Source organism: Hyla sarda, chromosome 8 (genome assembly GCF_029499605.1).
Source record: "Hyla sarda isolate aHylSar1 chromosome 8, aHylSar1.hap1, whole genome shotgun sequence".
NCBI classification, from domain to species: Eukaryota; Metazoa; Chordata; class Amphibia; order Anura; family Hylidae; genus Hyla; species Hyla sarda.
In genome coordinates, this window is record NC_079196.1 from 18,376,786 (window position 1) to 18,404,615 (window position 27,830).

At 49.0% G+C, this 27,830-nt stretch overlaps 1 protein-coding gene across 5 annotated transcripts in view; it reads left to right on the forward strand.

The window, feature by feature from the left end:
* LOC130284051 (rac GTPase-activating protein 1-like) overlaps nt 1-24,272 on the forward strand; it is a 73,603-nt gene extending 49,331 nt beyond the window's left edge. Inside the window, exons 8-17 of one of the 5 annotated variants that reach the window (XM_056533977.1) lie at nt 553-682; nt 995-1,101; nt 2,222-2,395; nt 2,487-2,582; nt 2,680-2,878; nt 3,658-3,763; nt 6,083-6,215; nt 6,287-6,386; nt 23,732-23,816; nt 23,982-24,272. In XM_056533977.1, the coding sequence (XP_056389952.1) occupies nt 553-682; nt 995-1,101; nt 2,222-2,395; nt 2,487-2,582; nt 2,680-2,878; nt 3,658-3,763; nt 6,083-6,215; nt 6,287-6,386; nt 23,732-23,816; nt 23,982-24,051 (1,200 nt within the window). In that variant the 3' untranslated portion in view covers nt 24,052-24,272. Of the gene's footprint in view, nt 1-552; nt 683-994; nt 1,102-2,221; nt 2,396-2,486; nt 2,583-2,679; nt 2,879-3,657; nt 3,764-6,003; nt 6,216-6,286; nt 6,387-23,391; nt 23,522-23,731; nt 23,817-23,981 lie in introns of those variants that run through there. The other 4 variants (XM_056533978.1, XM_056533979.1, XM_056533980.1 and 1 more) reach the window with 4 other exon arrangements.
* The last annotated feature ends 3,558 nt before the right edge of the window (nt 24,273-27,830 follow it).

Consider the following 27,830-nt stretch of genomic DNA (forward strand, 5'->3'; position numbering starts at 1 on the left):
TAGCTGCTGAATACTACAGAGGAAATTATTTTCTTTTTGGAACATAGAGCTCTCTGCTGACATCACGAGCACAGTGCTCTCTGCTGACATCTCTGTCCATTTTAAGAACTGTCCAGAGTAGGAGAAAATCCCCATAGCAAACATATGCTGCTCTGGACAGTTCCTAAAATGGACAGAGATGTCACCAGAGAGCACTGCGGTCATGATGTCAGCAGAGAGCACTGTGTTCCAAAAAGAAAAGAATTTCCTCTGTAGTAGTCAGCAGCTAATAAGTACTGGAAGGATTACGATTTTTTTCCACCGGAGTTCCCCTTTAAGAAAAGTTTTTGGGGTTAGTGGTGGCTACAGCCTTTCCGTATCTCTTTATATAGGGATAGCGGCACTTAAAGGAAAACTCCAGCACTATGTTATCACTAGAGCAAGGACTGAGGGGGCGGAGCATGACAGTCTTTGTTGCTTTGTGATCCCCTGTGTCATGCTCCGCCCTGCAACCTGTATTAGTCATAACACCCTCTAGAAGTTCGTAATTCTGCGTCTGCGTTGTGCTTGCAGATCAAGGAAGCGATTATTGCAAAAACCACCATGTTGATCTCAGACTCCGGGCCGATCCACGCAACGTCCAGCATAGAGTCCGTGCCACGCCGACGATCACGCAAGAGCAGGGTGTTCTCATTGATGCAAGGTGGGGTGCTCCAGAACATCCTGACTGTGCGACGTTTAATATTATCCCTGTAATCCAGTCCTGGAGAGGTCACTGGACTTTGAGGGATAATTCTAGGGGACTTTTTAATTTGGAGTAGAGGAGGATTGAACTCCCAGCCTCCATATTGGTGCAGGAAGGGGGTGTGGGTGTCCGTTCTCAATAGGTGAGGATGACCACCTCCCCCCCGGCCTCACCCTACCTCCCTATACCAGACACTAATGGCAGATGTAATTAGCGCATATATATATATAATATATATACATACATATAGCCGGGTGTTCTTGTTTCCAGACCAGAATTCTGTCTTACCCCAAATTAACGAGGCCGATCAGGAACTGGACCAAGAAATCCCTCAATCCAACAACCCAGTAAAACCGCACGTCTTCTTGTCCAAAACGGTGAGCATAGTTGTACAGCCAGCAGAATAGTGAGTACAGCTCTGGGGTAAAATACAGGATATAACTCAGGATCAGTACAGGATAAGTAATGTAATGTATGTACACAGTGACCTCACCAGCAGAATAGTGAGTACAGCTCTGGAGTATAATACATGATATAACTCAGGATCAGTACATGATAAGTAATGTAATGTATGTACACAGTGATCTCACCAGCAGAATAGTGAGTACAGTTCTGAGGTATAATACAGGATATAACTCAGGATCAGTACAGGATAAGTAATGTAATGTATGTACACAGTGACCTCACCAGCAGAATAGTGAGTACAGCTCTGGGGTAAAATACAGGATATAACTCAGGATCAGTACAGGGTAAGTAATGTAATGTATGTACACAGTGACCTCACCAGCAGAATAGTGAGTACAGCTCTGGAGTATAATACAGGATATCACTCAGGATCAGTACAGGATAAGTAATGTAATGTATGTACACAGTGATCTCACCAGCAGAATAGTGAGTACAGCTCTGGAGTATAATACAGGATATAACTCAGGATCAGTACAGGATAAGTAATGTAATGTATGTACACAGTGACCTCACGAGCAGAATAGTGAGTGCAGCTCTGGAGTATAATACAGGAAATAACTCAGGATCAGTACAGGATAAGTAATGTAATGTATGTACACAGTGACCTCACCAGCAGAATAGTGAGTACAGCTCTGGAGTATAATACAGTATATAACTCAGGATCAGTACAGGATAAGTAATGTAATGTATGTACACAGTGACCTCACCAGCAGAATAGTGAGTACAGCTCTGGGGTATAATACAGGATATAACTCAGGATCAGTACAGGATAAGTAATGTAATGTATGTACACAGTGACCTCACCAGCAGAATAGTGAGTACAGCTCTGGAGTATAATACAGGATATAACTCCGGATCAGTACAGGATAAGTAATGTAATGTATGTACACAGTGATCTCACCAGCAGAATAGTGAGTGCAGCTCTTGAAGAAATATATTGTATATGCAGTTTCCCAACATTTTATAATATTTTACATATTTTCGGTAATATAATGATCACGGTTACGCACTTTCTGTCCTTTTCCCCTGCAGATGATCCGGGCGGAGCAGTGCTCTGTGTGCGGACAGAAGACCCGCTTTGGGAAAATGTCTTTGAAGTGCAGAAATTGTCGGATTTTAATTCATCCCGAATGTCGTGATTTCTGCTCCAAGTTTTGTCCCTCTACCTCTCTGCCCCCTCGAAACGCAGCGCCAAAAAAAGGACAGGTGATTCGCCCAAAACACACACACAGCTGGTCACATGACTATGGCCAACTTTAGTCTGTAAAACGTGTTGTCTGACGTGTCCCCTTCGCAGGTGCTGCTGTGTGACTTTGCCCCGGCCTCCCCTCCCATGGTGCCCGCTCTGGTGATTCAGTGTGTGAATGAGATAGAGAAGAGGGGACTGAATGAGGTAGGACCGCCGCCGTGCGTTTAACCCCGCGTGTAAGGCCTTGTCCCCTCTGCTCTTTTCTTCCTATGGATGTAACGTGCTCGTGTCTTGTCTCCAGCGCGGTCTTTATCGCGTTTCCGGTTGCGAGCGGCTGGTGAAGGAGCTGAAGCAAAAACTCCTCTACGGCAAAGTCAAGTCTCAGCAGCTGGCGAAAGAAGACGTCCACGCGGTGTGCGGCGTCCTGAAGGATTTCCTGCGGAACCTGAGCGAACCGCTCCTGACCTTCTCCCTGCACGCGCATTTTCTGGATGCTGCCGGTAAATCCAACAATATGGGGGGGGGGGGGACAGCAGGACAAGAATGACCAAACTTTAGCTTTTTTTACAGTGGGCTTCAAACTGTGGCCCTCCAGCTGTTGCAAAACTACAACTCCCAGCATGCCTGGACAGCCAACGGCTGTCCAGGCATACTGGGAGTTGTAGTTTTGCAACAGCTCGAGGGCCAAAGTTTTCTTATATGCTTAACCCCTTAACGACATAAGACTTAAATGTACGTCCTTGTGCCCTGGTACTTAACGCACCATGACGTACATTTACGTCCTGCACATGACTGTAAGCACCGGAGTGGCAGGTCACGGCTGCTATCAGCGATCGTGCTGATGTGTGCCGTTAACCCCTCAGATGCCAGGATCAATACAGATCACGGCAGTGCGGTCACTAAAATGGATGATCGGATCGCCCGGGGATCCGATCATCCATAATGGATGACACCTCTGTCCATGTCAGGAACTGTCCAGAGCAGGAGAGGTTTTCTATGGGGACTTGCTCCCACTCCAGACAGTTCCTGACATGGACAGAGGTGTCAGCAGAGAGCACTGTGGTCAGACTGGAAAGAACTACACAACTTCCCCTGTATTATACAGCAGCTGATAAGTACTGGAAGGATTAAGATTTTTAAATAGAAGTAATTTACAAATCTGTTTAACTTTCTGGAACCAGGTGATTTAACATAGAAATATATATATGTGTGTGTGTGTGTGTGTGTTTTCCAGCGGAGGACCCCTTTAATAGTTTCTTTCCCTTTTTTTTTTGTGTAGATATCCTGAATGAAAGTGACAGTAAGTGTGAGATCTGTCAGGCGGTCCAGGAGCTCCCCCCCGCTAACAGAGACACGCTGGCCTTCCTCATCCTGCACCTGTACAGGTAATGATCCCCCTTGGTGATGCCCTCTCTATTCTACTACTTTAACCCAGTCTGGTGATGCCCTCAGTGCTGTAACCCCCCCCCCCCCCCCCACACTCGGTAACGTGATGCTCTCACTGCCACCTATCCAGTCCCCCAGTCACCCCCCCACCGCTCCCATGTGTTATCCCTTCATTATTTAATTGTAAAAATGCGCAATTTTCAAGCTGTTTTTTTTTCTTCTTTTTTTTACGTAAAAGTATTTTTATTAGTTTTGTAAAGAAGAACGAACTTACATCAAATAAAGTATAGCCAGAGTGGGGGGGGAGAAACACAGGGCTCAGGCTTCCTTTTTAAAAATGTGAATATGACTATGTCTTTGAGACCACGCCACGACTTATCACATTAGCGAATGGTGAAAAAAATCAGATTTGTTCCTTTTTTTTTTTGTCCCTCCTTTTTGGCTTAGTTTACACTACGTTAGTCAATTCTGATACATTGTCCCATGTTTTCTAAGTAGTGTTTAAAGTACTGCACTGTGTTAGACACTTTTATAAGTGTCTGATCGCGGGGACCTCCCGTAATCTCCTGTATGGGGACCCGGCACTGCAGCGGTTCTAGCCGACACGCCCCCTCCATACAGCCCTATGGGAGAGGCGGGGATGCACGAACACTACATCTCTGCCTCTCCCATAGAGATACATGGAGGGGGAGTGTTGGCTGGATGGAAGAACCGCCGCAGAGCCAGGGCCTCGTATGGGAGATCGCGGGGGGTCCCAGCACATAGGGGATAAGTGTCTAACACTGCAGATCTCCTTTAATAGTTAAAAGCAGGAGCAAGTCTAGAGCGGCACTCACCAGTGGGTTAGAACTCTGCTTTATTAATTTAATAATAGGATCCCAAAAATAGGAGTCCTCTGTACATGATGGTCGATGGTGAGCATGCCAAAATTAGAAATACCGCAACAGAATCTGATGGAAATTATAAGTCATTGGGGTCTGACACGTTGGGGGGTTCTAAGCAGAAGACTCCTTCTTTAAGGGGTTTTCTGATTCCGGTATTAGAAAATTGTATTTAAATAGGACTATCGCCCTGAAATAGATAAGTAACTAATATAATGTTACAGTATCACAAATGGCACCAGCTTCAGCATGCTTTTGTGTGATTCGGCCTATGACGGGAAGTTGTGTAGTCCCCTCATTGTCAGTGTGGTGGTGTCTCAGCTGCTCCCCGGCGCCTCCCTCTCTCCCAAGACAACCTATCATCCTCTGCTCTCTCATGAAGCATAACTGGATCTTGTCTCTGAGCTCTAGCCCCTCCCCCTAAATGATGTCATTACCTCTGACCAGTCCCTACACCATCTTCCTGTCATATACATATATATATATATATATATATATATATATATATATATATATATATATATATATATATGTATGTATGTATCTCTTTCTTGGGGCATTTAGGGAGAATGAAGTGTGGTCACAGCATGCTGCCTTGTGCTGAACAATGACACAGGCAGAGGAGCAGACAGGAATGAGTACAGCAGGTGCTGCAACCTCACTGATTGTGCTACAGTCTGCTGTAAAATGAGATGTTCTGCGGTAGCTCTGGGCAGGGAACTGGCAGGAGTGCTGTGGGAGGGGAGTAGGCACCTGTAATGAAGAACTGAGGGAAAGCAAAGCATTCTGGGAATTGCAATACTGAGCAACTGCTCAACCAGGAAGTACAGGACTAAGACCCCAAACCAAATGGACTTTTGGTGATTTCAGTGAATCAGAGTTCCCTTTAAAGGGGTGCTCCACTGCCCCAGAGTTCGGAACATTTTATTCCGAACGCTGGATGCGGGCTGCGGGGGTCGTGATGTCACAGCCACTCCCCTTTTGACGTCACGCCACACCCCATCAATGCAAGTCTATGGGAGGGGGCGTGGCAGTTGCCACGCCCACTCCCATAGACTTGCATTAAGGGGGCATGGCAGGATGCTATAAGGGGCGTGGCTGTGACGTCACGACCCCGCATCCAGCGTTCGGAACAAAGTGTTCCGAACACTGGGGCAGTGGAGCACCCCTTTAAAGTAATGTTATGGTGTGACACATAAGCTGCATTGTTACATTGTAAGTAACATTAGTGAATGTGACAGCTTTACTATATGGAATATAATCTCACTGTGACATGACAGACAGTCACATATTAGAGGGTTTTGTGTTTTTTTGGGTTTTTTTTGTGTGTGTTTTGGGTCACAAATCCTCAATTGCAGACAACATGTAACCAAATCTCCATGGAGTCCCAGTCAGAATGTCTGAGATCAGGATTCCAGAGTCCCCTCTATTCCACAGAGTGATGCGGAGTCCGGACTGTCAGATGGATAAGATCAACCTGTCTCGTGTGTTTGGGCCGACGATCGTGGGTCATTCTGTTCCTGACCCCAGCCCCCTAGTGATCATGCAGGACACCCCCAGACAGGCCAAGGTGAGTGACTGCTCCCGTGACTACCAGTGAAGACCATCTCTTCTGTCATTGACTCCTGGATTTGTCTTCAGGTGATGTCTCTGTTGCTGTCGCTGCCCTGCGGATTCTGGAATCAGTTCTTGTCCAATAATCAGGAGAATCAGAACTGCGATTCTTTGAGTGCGGCACAAGGTGGGTCCGAGGAGTGTGATGTCCGGCACAAAGTTGGTCTGAGGGGTGAGATGTCCGGCACAAGGTGGGTCCGAGGGGTGAGATGTTCGGCACAAAGTTGGTCCGAGGGGTGAGATGTCCGGCACAAGGTGGGTCTGAGGGGTAAAATGTCCGGCACAAGGTGGGGTCGGGGGATGAGATATCCGGCACAAGGTGGGTCCGAGGGGTAAGATGTCCGGCACAAGGTGGGTCCGGGGGATGAAATGTCTGGCACAAGGTGGGTCCGAGGGGTGAGATGTCTGGCACAAGGTGGGTCCGAGGGGTAAGATGTCCGGCACAAGGTGGGTCCGAGGGGTAAGATGTCCGGCACAAGGTGGGTCCGGGGGATGAGATGTCCGGCACAAGGTGTGTCTGAAGGATAAGATGTCTGGCACAAGGTGGCTCCAAAGGGTGAGATGTCCGGCACAAGGTGGCTCTGAGGGGTGAGATGTCCGGCACAAGGTGGGTCCGAGGGGTGAGATGTCCGGCACAAGGTGGGTCCGAGGGGTGAGATGTCCGGCACAAGGTGGGTCCGAGGGGTGAGATGTCCGGCACAAGGTGGGTCCGAGGGGTGAGATGTCCGGCACAAGGTGGGTCCGAGGGGCGAGATGTCCGGCACAAGGTGGCTCCGAGGGGTGAGATGTCCGGCACAAGGTGGCTCCGAGGGGTGAGATGTACGGCACAAGGTGGGTCCGAGGGGTGAGATGTCCGGCACAAGGTGGGACCAAGGGGTAAGATGTCCGGCACAAGGTGGGACCAAGGGGTAAGATGTCCGGCACAAGGTGGGTCCGAGGGGCGATATGTCTGGCACAAGGTGGGTCCGAGGGGTGAGATGTCCGGCACAAGGTGGCTCCGAGGGGTGAGATGTCCGGCACAAGGTGGCTCAGAGGGGTGAGATGTCCGGCACAAGGTGGCTCCGAGGGGTGAGATGTCCGGCACAAGGTGGCTCCGAGGGGGTAAGATAACTGCCATGTGCTCTGATTTAGGTTGTGTACATTTTGCACCAACATCTGACCTATAGATGGGGGATCTGATCAAACAGTTCTCCAAATGAAGGGGCTTCACATTCCGGTTATTGCATCTCTGGAGTACTCGGGTCTGTTCACACTATGCAGATCCTCTGTGGATCAGTTGCAGATCAGTTTCTGCACCAGAACAAAAAAATAATCAATATATTTGGATGGTCACTGTAATTTTAAACAATGATTCCAAACAAATTTGGAAGTAAAATACCAAAAATACCTTCTTACCCGAAAAAAGAAAAACAGCCCTAAAGTCTTGACCAGGTGTCTCCTTTCTTTGCATTCTCCTGTCCACTGCCTGTTATTAGGTTAAATATGTGTCTAGTAACCAATGCACTAAAGACAAAACAGTAAGTGGGGGTGGGGCTTAGTATGTTCTATGTGCAGGAGAAAGAGCGCCTGAGAGAACCTGGGTTGTGTACTTGCAGGTTCAGCTATAACCTGCTATCAGCCGCCAGAGACCCGCCGGTAATGGAAGGAAGGGAAAAATTCCACTGCAGCACTATGGATATTCAGCACTAGGTAGGTACACAGATATTTACACAAGGGAGAGCTGCTTTAAGCTGTATGGATGGTTGGAGAAGGTAAATCATGACTTCCCTCTCTTCTCAAACCGCCCATACAGCTTAAAGCAGCTCTCCCTTGTGTAAATATCTGTGTACCTACCTACTGTTGAATATCCATAGTGCTACAGTGTAATTTTTCCCATTCCTTTTTAGCATCTCAGCAGCAGTGGTAGTTCAGTGCTTAGAGTAACCCTTTCATTGCGACTGCAGTCTTACTTTCTGCTCACATAGCACAATGTAACCACTTCTCCCCTCTGTAGTGGATCTGCATTGGGTGAATGTACCTCAATACAGGATATAACTCAGGAACAGTACAGGATAAGTAATGTAATGTATGTACACAGTGACCCCACCAGCAGAATAGTGAGTATAATACAGGATATAACTCAGGATCAGTACAGGATAATTAATGTAATGTATGTACACAGTGACCTCACCAGCAGAATAGTGAGTCCAGCTCTGGAGTAAGGTTGGGTGTGTCTGTGCTCCTGTGACTTCCAGCAAACTTCCAGAGAAGCAGACTTTTCTTCCGCCCCTCCCCAGGTGTGTGGCAGACTCCTGGGTAGGGGTCTCTGCTATGGAGCCCCGGGAATCCAGGACTTCATTTTGCGCTCCCCGTTCTAGGCCGGAGGGGTGTGTGCGCGAACATGCAACGGCCAGTAGCCAGGATGGGGTCAGAAGATTGACCAGGGCCCACAGCAATGTGGGGCCCCCTCCCCCATCCCCAGCTGGGAGCTGCAAAGCTTCTAGCAAAAGTTCATCCAGGCCAAGAAGCTCATCCAGGCAGAGGAATGGAGTAAAGGCGTCTACATCAGTTTCCCCAGAACCCCAGCAATGGGGGGTAAAGGGGCCAAGGGAATCCCTGGCAATATTCACATCCAGAATGCAGGCCAAGATGGCTCAATATGAGGAGCTTGGGAAGCAGCTCAGAGGAATAAGAGCGGATTTAAAATTTGCCAGCTACCAAGTGGATCAGTCATCCAGGGCCAAGAAGGCAGCATTTGCCGCTAAGGTAAAAACATTAAAGAAAAAAGTGGAGGAGATTGTGCGGATGAGGTCTGACATTGTGGAAGGTGCCGGCATTTTCCGTGAGAAATTTGTCCATGGTGCTCGTTTCTCTGGTATGCCGGTCTCTAGAGATGATGATGATGATTGTCAGAGTGAGGAGGAGGAGATGGAGGAAGGTGAAGGAGGTGAGGAGGGCAATGTGAGTGAGGGGGATATGGATACTAATTCTGTGCGTGACACCACTGCTACCCCTGACCCCCCACTTACCCTGAGTGAAGACCGTGTGAACCCGGCTCAGGTGGCCTTACCTACCTCCAGTGAGGATGATGATGATAATGATGATGGCAGTGACCGCAGTCAAGGCAGCGGCTTGGCGGATGGGGGTCTCCTGCGGGCGATTGTAATGCAGGAGTCCCCCACCCGTCTGGAAAACTTCTCTTTTGGAGAGGATTTAGGCCCAGAGGAGGAGAGGAAGAATAAAAAAGCGAAGGGCAGGAAGAGGAAGAAAACGCAAGGGATTCAAAAGTTTGTCTTTTCTTCTTTCCAGCAGTCTGAGTCAGCTGAGAAGCCGATTCAGGATGCTGGGTCCCCCAACCTGCCAGACCCCGTTTCTGTAGTGGAGCGGGGCCAGCATGGGGGATACAGTAGTGCACCCAAAATGGCCGCGGGTGCGATAGAAAAAAAAGGGCACCCTCCTGTGAGGGGGGAGGGTGCCCAGGCACCAGAAAATGGTGGTAGATTCCCTTGTTCGGGGGGCGGTACAGGTCCTGGCACTGCAGGGCACTCCCCTGTGAGGGGGGGGAGTGTTCGGGCACCGGACCTTGTTGGTTCAGGGGGCGGTCCCCTAGGTGATGCAGTCGGTACCGATCCTGGCACTGTGAAGGAGGAGGTTCCCTGCGCGTCAGCCGCAGTAGGCGGGGCGGGAGTGCGTCCGGAGGGACAGCTCCCGTCAAAATCGGCGGCGTGCGATGGGGCGGGGCCACCTATGATGGGGGCGGAGTCTGTGTCTGTGCCCAAAGACACTGGACAGAAGAGCCGTGCAGCTCCAATCATTAAGCCAGCGACCCTTATACCTGGAGTAATAGACCCAGCCAGCCCGGCCTGTAACACATCAAGGGAGAGTGTACGCAAGAGTGAAAGTGAGAGCAAAAATGTGAATAAAAATGGTAATGTGCAGGATGTGAGTTATGGCAGTGTGCATGGGAGGAGTTGTAGTAGCAGTATGGATGAAGGGAGCGGAGTGCAAGAGAGGGGTGCAAGCGGGGTGCAAGAGAGGGGTGCAAGCGGGGTGCAAGAGAGGGGTGCAAGCGGGGTGCAAGAGATGGGTGCAAGTGGGGTGCAAGAGAGGGGTGTTTGTGAAATACAGGTGAGGAGTGGTAGTGGTATGCAAAAGAGAGGTGTTATGGCTGAGGCTTACATTAGGAACAAGGGTCCTGGTTTGGGGTCTGGTTCTGGTTCGACTGCCCCCCCGGTAGTGGCTGCTTCTCCCAGAAGCTATGCCAGCGTCACTGCCGGGGGATCAGGGGGATCTCCATCTCCATCTGGCTCTGGGGGTCAATTGCAACAGCGCCTCCTGGAGGCTCTACGTAGGGGAGACAGGTCAATCCATGTAGAGGGGAGGGGTGAGGTTGACCTGTCTTTTTGGATAGAAAGACATGGCTTAGGCGCCTTCCGAGAACAAAACGGGGAGGTGGTCTGGTCCCTCCCAACATCCGGGCAGGAAAGTGGCCGTAGGAATGTGGTCCGTTTGGTGTGGAGGGGCGAAGATGCGTGTCCGCCTCGGGGTAAGGTGGTTGAGCTCCTCCTCCAGATGGAATTCAGGGCAAGTGACATCTTTGCCCTGATCCACCCCTATGGTACCTCCGAGTTTGACATCAGCTTCGTTCGACCGGAGGGTTTGGAACTTTTCTGGTCGAACTATGAGGTGGTGAAAAGCGAGCCCGGCTGGCGGGATTTCGCCGTAAAGGCGATATCCCGTCAGAATCTGGCCAAGAAAGTGACTGTATTGACACGTAACGAGTCACTATCTTGCTATGACATCATGACCTGGCTCAGCAGATATGGTGATGTGACGGACATGCCGAAAAAGAACTATGACGAACATGGGATCTGGTCTGGGGCCTGGACGTTTTCCGTCAAACTTAAGCGTTCGGGGAGCACTGTTGCCCACATCCCATCAGCTGCTTTTCTTGGGAGAGACAGAATCCAAATTTTCTACCAGGGGCAGCCCAAGGTCTGTCACAGGTGTGGCAGCCCCACTCACTTTAGCGCAGCCTGTACCGTGCAGGTCTGTGCTCTGTGTGGTGGGGTAGGTCATCTTGCCGCATCCTGTAGGCAGATCAGGTGTCATCTGTGTGGTGTCTTAGGACACCCTTTCAGCCGTTGTCCTAGCGCCTTTGCCCGTGCGACGGTCACCTTGGCTGGGGAGAGCAGTAATGTTGCCTCAGCTGGGGAGGGCACGAGCGCGGGAGAAGGTGCAACAGGGTCAGTGAAGAGGAAAAGTCCCGCCAAGCTGAGGCGGGAGGCTAATCGGAGAAGGAGCAGGGAACTGGAGAGTTCCCATGTGGCAGGGGTAGCTTCTGGCCCTGCTCCAGAGGTTAGTCCTGAAACTGCTGAGGCCCTGGGGGAGAATGTGCTGGATGAGGAAATGGGGAGAATCTGTAAAGAAGAGGGCAGCAAGGCCGATCTTTCCGATTCCTCCCACTATGAAAGTGTGGATGAGGAAGGTGAAGAGAGGCCAAAAAAAAAGGGCAGTAAAGGGAGAAAGAAGAGGTCGGAGCCCTCTAGTCCTCGTCCTATGGACCAGGTCCCAAGCGGAAGCTTACCTGCCCCCCCTCTGATTGATCTGTCTAACCGGTACTCTGTCCTTGATGACATCTCCTCCCCCTCCATGGAGGGGGGGGTCGAGGATGGGGTGCCTGAAGTGGGGGAGCCTCCGGGGGGAACTGGGCCCTGTCCTGATGGGGCAATTTCCTCAGGGGATGGGGCCAAACCGGAGCCAGGTGGAAATGGGGATTCAAAAATGGACCAATCAGAATCCAAAAAACGGTCCAAAGAGAAAGAAGCCTCCTCATCTGGGGATGAGGGGGTGAAGAAAAAACAGAGATAATGGGGGTTAGGGCCATCTAACTCAATCACCCATGATGGCGGCACTCACCCCATTGACGCTGGCATCTATTAACTGTGCCAGCATAAAGTCTGATACGGCTAGATTCGCAGCCTTTGATTTTCTCGGCCGTGTTGATGCCGACATTTTCTTTTTACAGGAGACCAGGTTGTTAGATCTAGCCTCCCTGGTAAAAGCCAGGAGAGAGTGGAGGCGCGGCCCCTCCCACTGGTCTCTTGCGGCTGAGCCGTATAGTGGGGTGGCGGTCCTTTTTACCGCTCCTGTTGAATGCAGACGGGTTATTGAGTTAGAAATGGGGAGGTGCCTGATCTTAGATGTCCTCATGAAGGGGCAAGAGCTTCGGCTTATTAACATCTACGCCCCACAAACAAAGTGGGGACGAAAAGATCTCTTTATGAGGATTAAGCCCTTTCTTTTTACAAGCCGACAGGTGATCTTTGGAGGGGATTTCAATACTGTCACGAGATCCCAAGATAGGAGAGGCTCCAATGATCGGTTGGCTTATGATAGCATAGCCCTCAATAGTATAGTTAGGGAAGCTCGCCTAGAGGATGCCCACATCCGGAGCCCCTCAGGCCACGCGGGTTTCACCTATCATCGAGGTAGCTGCAGGTCTAGAATAGACAGGTTTTATTTAAAGGAGGAAGCCGTCTCTTCCGCAGTGTCCGTGGTTGAGGTGGAGTTCTCCGATCACTGTATGATTTCTTTTTCCTTGAATGTTTCAGAGACCCCCCGGATGGGTAAAGGTTATTGGAAGCTGAATTCGTCCCTCCTGGAGGAAGCGGAGATAAGACAGTCCTTTGAGGATTTTCTTCAGAGTCAGGTACCTTTACTGGACCTATGTAGTAGTAAGTCAGAGTGGTGGGAGATATTCAAGAAGCGGGTTGCGGGGTTCTTCCGCCAGCTCTCGAGCCTCAGGTCCCTGAACAGGTATCGCCTGTATCAGGGTCTGAGGAGGAAACTCGAGCTTCTCGTCTCGACTGGAGGTAGCCGTGAGGATATCTCCAGAGTGAAGTCCTTGCTGATGAGGTGTCAGTACGATAGGCACGCATCTTTGGTTTTTGAGAGGGATTTTGGGAAGTACCGCTCGCCCGACCCTTACAGAAACTGTAAGATGTCAGTGAGTAGTAAAGTGGTCTCAGGACTGATTGATAGTACGGGATCTCTGAATCGGTCCAGATCAGGGATCTTGGAGGTCGTCAGATCCTTCTACTCGCACCTCTTGGGAAGGAAGGATCTAGATCGAGACAGGATGTCGGCTTTCCTGGCTGAAACCATTCCTGAGCCAGGGGTAGACCCCTCTCTTGATGTTTTGGCAGAAGAAATCAGGGAAGAGGAAGTGAGACTGGCGATCGAGGGGCTCGCCCCTAAGAAGTCGCCAGGTCCGGATGGCTTAACATCCGAGTGGTACAGGACCTTTAAGGAGTCTTTAGCTCCCCTCTTGACTGAGGTATTCAATGAGTGTCTCTCCTCGGGCACTCTGCCGAAGTCAATGAGGAGGTCAGCCCTGATTCTTCTCTCAAAGGGTAAAGATCCCAGCCGTATTGAGAATTGGAGACCCATAGCTCTTCTCAATGCCGACAGGAAACTTCTGGCCAAGATACTGTTTAATCGGCTGGTGAAGTTTGCACCCCGGCTCCTTTCGGGGGCCCAGCACTGCTCTGTTCCAGGCCGAAGCACCTTAAGTGCTGTCCTTAGTGTCAGGGAGGCAGTGGAGCGGAGTAGTGCAGGTCTCTGGAAGGGGTACTTGCTGTCCCTGGATCAGGCCAAAGCATTTGATCGGGTGAACCACGAGTACCTCTGGTCCGTCCTCCTGAGATATGGCTTACCGTGTACTTTTATTAATTGGCTTAAGACCTTATATGCAGGGGCAGAGAGTTTCCCACTGGTGAACGGTTGGTCTGGCCGCTCTTTTGAGGTGGGGTCCGGAGTCCGTCAGGGTTGTCCCTTGAGCCCGCTTTTATACGTGTTCGCAATCGATCCCTTCATCCGGAGGGTAGATTGTGGGCCGTTGGCGGGAGTCGGGATGAGTCTGGCGGAGCTGGATGTCGCCCAGAGAGTGGTGGCGTACGCTGATGATATCACCATCTTCGTGTCCTCGAGAGAGGAGGTCGATGTGGTGATGTCGGAAGTGGACCGCTACTCGGAGGCATCCGGGTCTAAGATCAACCAGGATAAGTGTGAAAGTCTCTGGCTGGGAGGGTGAGATCCCACGTTTGATCTCCCGGACACCCTTCCAGGGCCCCAAGAGTCAGCAAAACTTCTGGGCATCACATTCGGCCAGGATGATTATCCCACCAAAAACTGGGATGGTAAGCTCCAGGATGCCACTCAGAAGGTGAACCAGTGGAAGGGTTGGTCTATGACCCTCAGGGAAAGGGTACACCTGATCAAATCGTACCTGCTCCCCTTGTTTATCTATCTGGGCAGTGTATGTATCTTACCAGAGGCTTACTACACTAGGATCTACAGCCTGTTTTTCCAACTGTTATGGGGGAACAGGATGAACCTAGTCAAGAGGGAGGTTACGTACCGCACGAGGAGACTAGGGGGTTTATCTATGGTAAACCCTGTGGTGTTCTTAACGAACACCTTCTTGAAAGCTAACATCTCGAACCTCTGGTCAGAGACGGCTCCTCCATGGGTACTCTCCTGCAGGGAGTGGTTTCGGCCTTTCTTCCAGGAATGGGAGACAGGAGGGCAAGTGAAGGACCTCCGTACGCCCCATGGATATCTTCCGGCTTACGCTACCCCGACTCTGAAGGCGATACGTCGGTGGGGTCTGGGAGTGTGGGAGATCAGGACCCAGTCAAGGCAGTTCCTTGACAAACGGGTTCTGTTGACCCACTTCCAGAAGCCTCTGGCGCTCAGGGACTGCCCAGGTCGGGATCTGAGGGTGGGGTTGTATCTTTTAAACATGAAAAGGATCCCCCAGAAGTTTTGGGACTTGGCCTGGCGCTGCTTTCAGGGGAAGCTATATGTGAGGGACAATTTGAAGTGTAGGAGATCTGATGACCGGGGGTGTCCCCGAGAAGAGTGCAGGGACATGCTGGAAAGCATGGACCATTTCCTGCTTCATTGTCCCTTTAATATAGGGGTCTACAACCGGGTGGGCGCTTCCATCGGCTGGAGTCAACTTGCCGGCCTTACCTATCCGGAATGGGCTTATGGGGCATTCAGGACCCTGGGTGGCCGTGATCGGGGCACTTTATTCTTAGTCAGTTTAGTGGTTAGGTACTACACGTGGAATGCACGGTGTTTAGTGTCTACACAGCGGAAAGTCCTCTCCGAGGTGGAGGTCTGTAGGAATATCACCGGTGACCTTGGGAAGATCAGGTCTTTGGAGTATGGCAGTCTTGGTACCAGTAGGGCTTCTCTCCTATGGAGAGGGTTTTGTTTTGATGTGCCCTAGGTACTAGACCTTTTGGGTAGAGTACCCTGGTTTTGGTTAGGGACAGTGATGTAGGGACAGGGTTAAGGTGATAGTAGGGTCAGTTTATTTTTAGGGATAATGGTAGGGTGAGAGGTAGGGTGCAGTTAGGGAAAGAATGTAAATATTTTGTATGTATCAGGATTGCCATCCTTCTTCCTGGTGGTGGGCTAATGCATGTGCACCATAGCTTTTTGTTTTGTTTTCAGACGCTAAAGTTATGTAGGGCTTACAGGCACCGAACTTGGGCCTAAAGTGGGTTGTATTGTTTGTTTTTGTATATTATAAAGCTGGTTATGGTAAAGTTGGTTGGGAGGAGTTCTAGGTTGGGAGGGTGTTTTTGTGGGTGGTGGTGGTTGTTTGTTTTGGTGGACCTGGCATGGGTCAGTTATGGACTGGACATTGAGGACTATGGACTCTATGGACTCTGACCCATGTACAGGAGGGTGGGTGGTGCGGGTGAAGGGACAGTTTAGAGTAGGTTGTTTTCTGTACATTTATAGGCGTATATAGGTTATATGTATATAGTATGTATATAGTATATATAGTAAATATTATAATTTTGTTTGTTTTATATTTTGGTTTGTGTATTATATAGTGTTTATAGTAGTGATAGATGGCAGTCGAACCATTTTTTTTTTTTTTTTTTTTTTTTTTTTTTTTTTTTTTTGTATCTGTTGTGGACTTTTTTGGGTTGTTTTATGTTTGCAATATATATAATATTTATAAAAAAATGTTAATTTTTTTTTTTTTTTTTTTTTTTTTTTGTTAAAGCTAAATATGCAATTTTATTTTTGGTTTTTGCACATTAGGTATGCATGCATGTGAGTGTGTTTGGTTATGTTTGGTGTAGTATTAGTATTTTTAGGAAAAGCTGGGCTGGCCGTTTAGGCAGGATTTTTGTTCTTGAAAAGTATGGGTTTATGTTATTTCATTTTGTTGTTTTCCATTATGGCAAAGTTGTGCTGGTTCTGTGTTTGTTATGATTTATATTTTTCTAATAAAAGATTTACAGGATATAACTCAGGATCAGTACAGGATAAGTAATGTAATGTATGTACACAGTGACCTCACCAGCAGAATAGTGAGTGCAGCTCTGGGGTATAATACAGGATATAACTCAGCATCAGTACAGGATAATTAATGTAATGTATGTACACAGTGACCTCACCAGCAGAATAGTGAGTACAGCTCTGGAGTATAATACAGGATATAACTCAGGATCAGTACAGGATAAGTAATGTAATGTATATACACAGTGACCTCACCAGCAGAATAGTGAGTACAGCTCTGGAGTATAATACAGGATATAAATCGAGATTTTCCTAGCTTGTGACGGAAAATATTAGTTATATGAAGACAGGAGGCGAGTATCTTATGCATTATTCTTTCTTTAATAATGCCCATAGCAGAACAACTCAGTAATCAATTCAAATAACAGAAAAAACTTCAACTCCCAGCAGTCCTAGGACCACAGAAGCCACTCCTCGTCTGTAGCCACTATATAAGGACTGCCCACATATAGATCCTCCTCTTTCTTAATGCGAACCAGAACAGCACAGAAGGCAGAACTCCAGACAGGCATCCTCGACGAACCGCAACCTTCGGCCTTTCAGCCCGGAGCAGCAGAAACCCGGAGCAAAGGGATGTTCAACTTCGTCCCAACGGGGACTATAGAGGAACCAAACAGCAGGAACCCGACAGGTCATCCGAACTCAGGAAAACCGCCTCTACTTTCAATATCCTGCAACGAGAACAAAGAATCGTAATAGGGTGGGTAGGGAGGGAAGATACTCGCCTCCTGTCTTCATATAACTAATATTTTCCGTCACAAGCTAGGAAAATCTAGATTTATATATCAGACAGGAGGCTCATATCTTATGCAAGTTCAAAGCGAACAACCAGCGATGACAGTAAGAACAATAACAACCAGAGTATTATAAGACCGACATAGACACATGGTCCTCCGGCCTGAAGTAGAAATGGCGAAAGGTGGTCTCCGAAGACCAATCAGCCGCCATCAATAAGTCAGAGAGGGAGCCCCCTGCTGTGACGATTTTCGTAGCCATAGCACCCCTGGAAGAGTGAGCTCCAAACAGAGACACATCTATACCTGCCATCTCCATGGCAGAACGTACCCAGCGTGCTAGAGTAGCGGAGGTAACCGGATGATGTGGTCTGACATATGAGACCAGGAGCTGAGAGAAATCCAGAGAGCGCAGATCTGCCGTCTGTGATTCGTACGCCTGTAAACAACGAACCACGCAAAGCCGCGGATGCGCGGGAAAATATGGGTAAAAAACCGAGTGAATACCCGTCTTGGTCCTACGGACCACCGAGAATTTTACTCCCTGAGGCGAAAATTGTCGCCTAGAGATATCCAAAGCTTTCACGTCCGAGACACGTTTGATGGATACCAAACAAAGAAGGACCGTCAGTTTATAAGACAACAGTTTCAGGGAAAGGTCGTCATTGTCCACCCATGAGGCAAACATATCGAGCAACCTGGAGACATCCCAGGTCGATTGATACCTAGGCCGAGGGGGACGTTTAAATTTTATACCGCGTAAAAGTCTACAAACCAGTGGGTGTTTGCCAATCGGCAAAGAATCCACAGGGCAGTGGTAAGCCGCAATTGCCGATCGGTATACATTAATGGAGCTATAGGATTTGCCAGATTCAAAAGAATCTGTCAAGAAGTTTACTACTACAGACACAGGTGCATGTACGGGATCAACCTGCCGTTGATCACACCAACGAACCCAGAGTCTCCAGGCTGATCGATATGCCGATCTAGTCCCGGGGGTCCAGGCCAGGGCGAGGAGATCCCTAGCTGATCTTGAAAGGTCTTGATTCGCGTCCGAAACCAACCACGCTAGGAGAGGCAGGTTGCCCTCCATCACCAGAGGATGGAGACCCCCGGACGGGTTGGTGAGAAGGTGAGGAACTTGGGATAACAGCCGGGGATAATCCACGGTCATCCCCAGAAGAAGAGGGAACCATGGTTGTGTCGGCCACCAAGGTGTGATCAGCACAACCGTCGCCCTCTGGTTCGTCGTATGCAAGAGAACCCTGGGGATCAACTGGAAAGGAGGAAAGGCATAGTGAGTTCCCCTCGGCCAGAGGAGGCGGAGAGCATCTACCGCAGACGCCTCTGGATCCGGTCTCCAGCTGAAGAAATGAGGCAGTTGGTGGTTAAGGCGGGAAGCGAAAAGGTCCACGTATAACGGGCCCCACAGGTGAAGCAACTGCAGAAAAAATTGAACGATCCAGGCACCAGTCGCTGGAATCGAGGAGATAGCGAGAATTCCAATCGGCCACCGTGTTGGAGACCCCTGGAATGTACTCCGCTACCGGGATAATGTTGCGGGCTAGGCAAAAGTGCCAGAATTCCTTGGCCAGGTCTGCCAGGATCTTGGATCTGGTACCCCCTAAGCGGTTGATGTACTGAACCGCCGCCACGTTGTCCATGCGTAATAACATACAACAGTTGGACGAACGAGGCATGAAGCTCTTGACGGCAAAGAATGCCGCCAGAAGCTCCAATGCATTGATATGCAGGTCGACCTCCGTGGCGGACCAAGTCCCTCCTGTGGAAATCTCCCCGCATCGAGCGCCCCAGCCAAGACGGCTCGCGTCCGACTCTATGATGACGTCCGGACACGGGTTGAAAATGGCCTTGCCATTCCACTCGACAGCATGACGAAGCCACCAATGTAACTCCTCGATAGCCGCCGGACAGAGGGGTACTTTGTCTGCGTACCTGAGGCCCTGGCGCAGATGCAAGATCTTGAGCCTCTGAAGGGCTCGGTAGTGCAAGGGGGCCGGAAAGATAGCCTGGATGGGAGCCGCCAGGAGCCCCACCAGGCGCGCCAGAATCCTTAATGACAAGCATCCTTTGCGCAGAACCGCCCTGATTTCCTTGCGGATCAGGGCTAGTTTGGACTTGGGGAGCCGCAGTAGTGCGCGATTGGTGTCCACCAAGAAACCCATTTCCTGAGCTGGGACTAGAACCGACTTTTCTCGGTTGACCACGAAGCCTAGAGTATGTAGCAACGATATTGTCCACGACATGTGAAGAGAGGCCTGAGTTTTGGATCGGGCCATGATAAGAAGGTCGTCTAAGTAAATGATCAGACGAACCCCCCTGCTCCTCAGAGCCGCCACCACCGGTTTCATCAGTTTGGTGAAGCACCACGGGGCGGATGATAGGCCGAACGGAAGGCACGTAAACTGCCACAATCTGCCCCTCCAAAGGAAACAGAGGAACTGTTGTGACTGGGTGTATGGGAACGGTAAGGTAGGCGTCCTTCAAGTCCACCTTCACCAGCCAGTCTCCTGGCAGTAAAAGATCCCGGAGTGAGTGAATTCCCTCCATTTTGAAATGGCGATACATGACATGTTGGTTTAGGTCTCTCAGGTTTATGACCGGGCGGTAGCTGCCCCCTTTTTTCTTCACTAGGAAGAGGTTGCTTATGAACCCTAGGGAAGATGGGTCGGACTCCATGATCGCATGTTTGGACAGGAGATCTCGCACCTCGTTGTCTATGAGGATCGCGTTTTGCTCTGAGAACCGGATAGGGGCTGGAATTACACCCAGAACCGGCAAGGACTGGAGTTCTAGGTGAAACCCCGCCACTGTCTGAAGAACCCACACGTCTGCCGTAATCGCAGACCAGGCGTGGGTAAAATACATCAGTCGCCCCCCCACGGGTATATGAGAAAGTGGATTGTATGGTACACTCACCGGTAGAAGGACGGGAGCGGGGGTATCCACGTCCGCCACGACTTCTCCAGGGTCGACCACGAGGAGGGAAGAATGGGGATGGTTGGACCACTGGTACGGTGTAGGAAGGAGGAGCCTGGGAATAATGGTATTGGGCAACGGGTCTGCCCTGTGGCCTGTAGGGAGCAGAACGGCCGGCAGATCGGCCTCTACTTCTGCCGGCCCGGGGAAAAATTTTACTGGACCCCGATTTCTTTAGGGAAGTTTGGGCCTTATCCAAGCCGGTAAAAAGGCCGACAAAACTGTTGACATCCTTCATCAAACTATCTCCAAAAAGCATGCCTGCTGCCGAGGGACCGGGTTCGGTCTCGGCCAGATGGGATAGTTGCGGGTCGAGGCGCATCACGATCGACCGGCGTCTCTCGACTGAGCAGGTGGTGTTGGCAGTACCTGCCAGGCAAATGGCTCTCTGGGCCCAGCCAAGGAGCTGACGGACGTCCACGGGTTCGTCCGACGCTGCAGCATGCTCGGCTAAATTAAGGATCTTAGTGAGGGGACCCATTAAATCAAGGATACGCTCCTGTATGGTCTTGAAGGAACGTTCTATTCCCTTCTTAGGAAATTTACCCGATTTTAATAAGTATTTCATCAGGATGGGGTCCACCTTCCGGGGTAGCCACCACCTTATTGGGGATAAAGGGTCTAGGGCATTCCGCCCTCAGCTTATTACGGCTGGACCTATCCAGAGACTTACGAGCCCAAAGCTCTACATATTGGGCCACGTGGGGGAGTGGTGATCAGTCGCCTGATCTCGGATGGGAGATCGCGTCTGGATGAAAAAGGGGTTCTCCTAGGGAATCCAGGATAGCATTGCCCTGCGTGGCAGGGTTGGCGTCGGTGTCGAGCGCCGTATCCCCAGCATCCTGTTCAATATTGGGGTCGGACTCGTAGTCCTCAGACTCATTAGATGAACCCGAAGAGTCCTCAGTAGAGGAGTCTACATAGGAGTCGGGTTTAGCCCGCTTAGCGGACTTACGCCTCTTGCCATGTAACTCCCCGAGGCCCAGGGGTCGAGCGGAGTCAGAGGGATGCTGGGGTTGACAGACCGGGGTAGGGACTGTCTGGAGCATGTTATTATCTTCCCCTGCCGGGGAGTCAGAGATGTGCTTCCTTTTATGGGAAGCCTTGCCCTTTTTTACATGTGGATCTCCGCCATGAAGGGGGACCGAGACATTGGAACCCTGCTGTTGCAGGCCAGAGGGCATTATGGACGAGGCCAGGGCCGCTTGGACCGACTTATTAATTAATAAGTGGCGGTCATAAATTGTGCCGCATCCAGGGAAGGACCCTCCCCTCTGAGGGGGACAGATGAGGGTTCCTCAGCCATACTAACTTTAGGATATAGGGTAGCTTATAAAAGATTTTCAAAACTTATAATTGGGATTAAAATAACTGACCCAGGCACAGCTAAAAGTCTAAGACGGAATAAATTCCGTTAGATATGGACAAGTATAATGGGGAGGTTATAAAGCACTACAACCTACTGACAGAACAGGCTCTGACCTCCACACCGCTTAGCGTTGCACTGGCGCTGCGGTGTGAGATGAGCCCGGAGTACTTGCGCCCAGGGGACGAAGTCTCGCGAGACTACATCCCTCTGGGTCCTGATTGGAGGTCGCAGGAGCGCCTCTCAACTACATGCAGAACGCCGCCCCCTTCCGAGCGCAGGCCGCAAATGAGAAGCGGACCAACCAGGGGAAGGCTCCGCCCTTAGCCCGCGCGCGCGAACTCGGACGGAGAAGAAGGTGCAAGTAAAATGGCGCAGAGAAGGGAGGGGGAGGGGAAGGTGGATAAAGGAATTGAGCGGAAGAGAGACGACGAAGCGGCGACAGAGGAGAAAAAAACGGCACCGGGAGATTTCCGGCTCTCGGCAGCAGAGAATACAGGGGAAAAAAGGACAGAAAAATTCTTGGCCCTGTGAGTACTTAATCACCTATGGGATAGTACCACACTAGGTCTCACTAAGAGTAATACAATACAGTAATAAAACAGCTATATAAGTGAACAGATAGAGTAACCCAAATATATATAGAGTATAGTTATCTTAGGTCTGCTATGAGCAGAAAGAAAGAGGAGGATCTATATGTGAGCAGTCCTTATATAGTGGCTACAGACGAGGAGTGGCTACTGTGGTCCTAGGACTGCTGGGAGTTGAAGTTTTTTCTGTTATTTGAATTGATTACGGAGTTGTTCTGCTATGGGCATTATTAAAGAAAGAATAATGCATAAGATATGAGCCTCCTGTCTGATATATAACTCAGGATCAGTACAGGATAAGTAATATAATGTATGTACACAGTGACCTCACCAGCAGAATAGTGAGTACAGCTCTGGAGTATAATACGGGATATAACTCAGGATCAGTACAGGATAAGTAATATAATGTATGTACACAGTGACCTCACCAGCAGAATAGTGAGTACAGCTCTGGAGTATAATACAGGATATAACTCAGGATCAGTACAGGATAAGTAATGTAATGTCTGTACACAGTGACCTCACCAGCAGAATAGTGAGTACAGCTCTGGAGTATAATACAGGATATAACTCAGGATCAGTACAGGATAAGTAATGTAATGTCTGTACACAGTGACCTCACCAGCAGAATAGTGAGTACAGCTCTGGAGTAGAATACAGGATATAACTCAGGATCAGTACAGGATAAGTAATGTAATGTATGTACACAGTGATCTCACCAGCAGAATAGTGAGTGCAGCTCTGGAGTATAATACAGAATATAACTCAGGATCAGTACAGGATAAGTAATGTAATGTATGTACACAGTGACCTCACCAGCAGAATAGTGAGTATAATACAGGATATAACTCTGGATCAGTACAGGATAAGTAATGTAATGTATGTACACAGTGACCTCACCAGCAGAATAATAAGTGCAGTTTCTCTTTGATCGCTGATGTGGGTCTAGAAGGGATCTGAGGCTGCTTCTTTAGAATTTGGATAAGTTTCTGCCCCCCCCCCCCCCCCCCCCCACCGGGTGGTGGATGTCATTTACCTTCCAGCAAGTTAAAGATAAATTTTCTTTTGAAGCTTGAATGTTAATTCCGTGGCGGATCAAATCGATATCAGTCTGTGAATGTTTGATCAGATGTTCTGCCCGTCAGAGGGCTCCTGAGGTGCAATTGTAGGAGTCTGACCCCCATGGTCCGTATGTTGTCAGTATTGTCAGGTACAGGATATTGGGGGAGATTTATCAAAACCTGTCCTGAGGAAAAGTTGCCCATAGCAACCAATCAGATCACTTCTTTCATTTTGCAGAGGCCTTTTCAAAAATGAAAGCAGCGATCTGATTGGTTGCTATGGGCAACTCAGCAACTTTCCCCTGCACAGGTTTTGATAAATCTCCCCCATGTCTCTCTTCTCTCTGCAGATCGTCTGTTCCGTCCGGTCACCTCCCCTGAGATCACCAACTCACTCGCTGTTCCTCTGAAACACAAAGGGCAGTCTCCTTACTTGTAAGTATGGCCGATCTTTCACCATTCTCCTAGTTGTGTTTTTCAACCAGAGGTGCCTCCAGCTGTTGCAGAACTACAACTCCCAGCATGCCTGGACAGCCTTCGGGTGCAGTTGCCTCCCTATATACCCCGCCATGTTGTCTTAGCATTTTCTTACATTTACAGAACGGAGTCTACAAGCAAGAGCGAGCTGCCAAAGAAGCCGGGAAGACTTTTCACTTCTCCTAATGCCTGAAGGAGTTAACGCTTCCTCTTCTGCCGCTGTCACCTGTTCACTGTGCACCCACCGACCGCCACCTCTTACACCTTTATACACCCGCTCACTATCACGTGTGTTTGTACTGTACGTCTGCGGACGACACGTTATGTACTGAGAACCTCCCTGTACAGGAGGGGATCCCAATAATTATTAAAAATACTACATATTATATTTATATATTTATAGGAAATAAATTACTGAGCTAAAGGTTTTGTTTTTTTGTTTGTTTTTTTGCTGACACTTGCTTCGTTTTTAGACTCGTTCCTTACCAGCAGAGCGCAAGATTTCCTAATCGGGACTACGTTAAATTAATTTTTACATTCATTGGAACATATATATATATACACACATATATATTCAATACACATATATATATATGTGTATATATATAACATTATGCTATGCTATGGTATTATGCTGTCTTGCAGCGCCCTCTAGTGGGAGTTTTGACAACTGCTGGCACAGAAACAACCGCAGGGCAATTTTTATGGCATCTGTCTGTCCTGAGGTAGTGATCCCCAACCTGGGGTTCTCCAGCTGTTGTGAAACTACAACTCCCAGCATGTCCGGACAGCCTTCTAGAAAACAATGGTTTGAAAACTATGGCTATATATAGCGTTCTTGAGCATATGGAACTTCAGCTGTTGTAAGACTAAAACTCCCAGCATGCCCTCATCCTCTGGAAAAGGAGGTCTGTCCTAGAAACAGAAGGGGGATGCACCTCATGAGTAGTTACACATTCTTATTTGTACATTCGCCTCATACGTGTGGGGGGGGAGGAATTTATCATTTTCCCTCCCTGGTGTCATGTGACTAGTAAGTGTTTAGGCCACTTTCACACTATAGAAATCTCCATTTTAATGATCCGTTATAATGACCCGTTAACAAAACCATTAAAAAACGTCTGTTCCAAAATCCCATTATAGTCTATGGAATTTTTACATTACCCGTTTTAACCCGTCATTGCCCGTTTATTAATAACGGACGTTATTTTGTGACGGGAGAATAGTGCACACAATTTCTTCCATTCTTTCTCCCGTCACAAAATAACATCCGTTATTAATAAACGGGCAATGACGGGTTAAAACGGGTAATGTAAAAATCCCATAGACTATAATGGGATTTTGTAACGGACGTTTTTTAATGGTTTTGTTAACGGGTCATTATAACTGATCTTTAAAACTGAGAATTCTATAGTGTGAAAGCGGCCCTACAAGGTCTAAGGTGTGAATGTGGAGCAGGTTATCTTAAATTTGGTGTCATCGCTCTCACACTCTCTACTACTGGTCACTGGAAGTTTAACATGGCCCCTCATGCCAAAGAAATGAGGATAAGAATTGTTGCCCTACATAAAGATGACCTAGGCCAGTGATGGCGAACCTATGGCACGCCGAGCCCCCTCTGTGGGCACGTGGCTATAGTTCGCCATGTGACCCGTGCAGACATGCGACCACTCCTCTGGTCGCATGTCTGGTGGACCGGCCAAGCATATCTCCAGACCTAAACCTATTGACCATCTGTGGGGCATCCTCAAGTGGAAGGTGGGGGAGCACAAGGTCTATAACAGGAGCCCTTAAACTATGGCCCGCTGAGGACATTTATCCGGCCTGCCGCTGCCTAAGGACATCCGAGTCCCGAAAGATGTTTTCGGGACACAGGGATGTGCTCTCGGCGGCCCCACATTTACTTTAAAAATGCAAGGACCGCGGGGAGGTAGCGCAGGGACGTCACTGACCATAGTAACGGAGGAGCAGAGCAGCACATGCGCCGGCCAGCTTGGTAAGTGTTACCAGCGCCACGTCGGCTTCAGTGCTCCGACTACCGGTCCTGGGACCTACTGCTATGGCCGGACCGGAGGAGTGGTGATTGGAGCAGTACACAGGCATACAGCCTCCAGCAATATGCTGTATGTCTGTGGGGGAACTATACTGCCAAGTAAATGTGGGGGAACTACAACCTAATTTGTGGGAACTATACTGCCAACCTAATGTGTGGGAACTACAACCTAATGTGGAGGGAACTATACTGCCAACCTAATGTGGGGGGACTATAACCTAATGTGGGGGATCTATACTGCCAACTAAATTTGGGAGAACTACAACCTAATGTGGAGGGAACTATACTGCCAACTAAATGTGGGGGAACTACAACCTAATGGGGGGGGAACTATACTGCCATCCTAATGTAGGGGGAACTATGCTGCCTACCTAATGTTTAGGGGGGGGGCTGTGCTGTGTACTTAAAGGGGTAGTCCACTAATAAGATATGTGTGCATAGGGATTTGTTCATAGTTTAAAAAAAAAAAAAAAAATTTTATCTATAGTCCGGCCCTCCAACGGTCTGAGGGACTGTGAACTGGCCCCTTGTTTAAAAAGTTTGAGGACCACTGGTCTATAATATCCATCTGATCTGTGATATCATCATGGAGGAGGAAGAGAATCCAGTGACAACCTGTGAAGATCTGGTGAACTCCATGTCCAAGAGGCTTAAAGGGGTATTCCGCTCCTAGACATCTTATCCCCTATCCAAAAGATAGGGGATAAGATGTCTGATTGCGGGGGTCCTACTGCTGGGGACCACTGATCTCTTCTGCAGCACCCCCATTTCTCAGCTGCACAGAGCGAGGATCACTCTGTGGCTGATAACGGGCGATGCAGGGGACGGAGTATCGTAATGTCACCCCCCCCCCCCCCCCCCCTCAATGCAAGTCTATGGGAGGGGGTGTGGCAGATTAAAAAACTATTTAAATGTTGTACATCTTGGCAAAACTTTAACCTTTCTAATATACTTCATAAGAAAATCCTGGCTTATAAAAATAGACCACTAGGGGTACCCATACCCGGCTAGTGCATGATTTGTGTCCCAGCTAAATCACAGGCTGGGACTAAGTCCAGGAAGTGAGGGCGGGACTAGCACTGCTCTGCGCTCACTCCTGTCCTGTCAGACTGCAGCATGAAAACAGAGAGGAGGGGGTTACAGAGCAGCCTGCAGTGATTGGATGAAGAGACCCAGCACAGCACAGCAGACTCAGGGAGGAAGAGGAGTTATGCAGAGTGAGGACACACCCCCCTCTAAAGTACAGAATGAGAAACCAAGTAAGCAACAAATAGAAGGTACTTATGAGAGAAATATAGGTGCTAAACACATAATATAAGGTACATTATCAGAATTAGTTACTGAGTAACAAAATTTTTGGAGTGGGATATGACAGATACTATTTTAGGCAGTGCTGGAATATAATGGCGGCTACACTTTGGACATTTCCACTTAGGGGTGTTCTCACTTTTGTTGCCCAGGTTTAGACAATAACGGCCGTGTGTTATTTTGAGGGGACAACATTATACACTTAGAGGCCGCGCACTCCATACGATACATTGGAGCAGAGGAGCATTTCTTCAGTGTTACATAAAAAGACAGAAGATATCGGGGTCATTGGTTTAACTCCCACTAGAAATGAGCGAACTTAGTGATTCGATTCGTCACAAACTTTATCCTGCATAAATGAGTTCAGCTTTCAGGTGCTCCGGTGGCTGGAGACTCTCCTAGGACTTTTCCAGCCCCAGAGCACCTGAAAGCTGAACTAATTTATGCAGGAAAAGTCATCAACTGCCGAGCCGAGAAGTTTGTGACGAATCGAATCCCTGTAACTTCGCTCATCTCTAATTTCCACCAAGGACAATGTGTGCAAGGAGTCTGTATGTTCTCCCCATGTTTCTATGGATTTGCTCCCACACTCTGTATCAGTGAATTTAGGT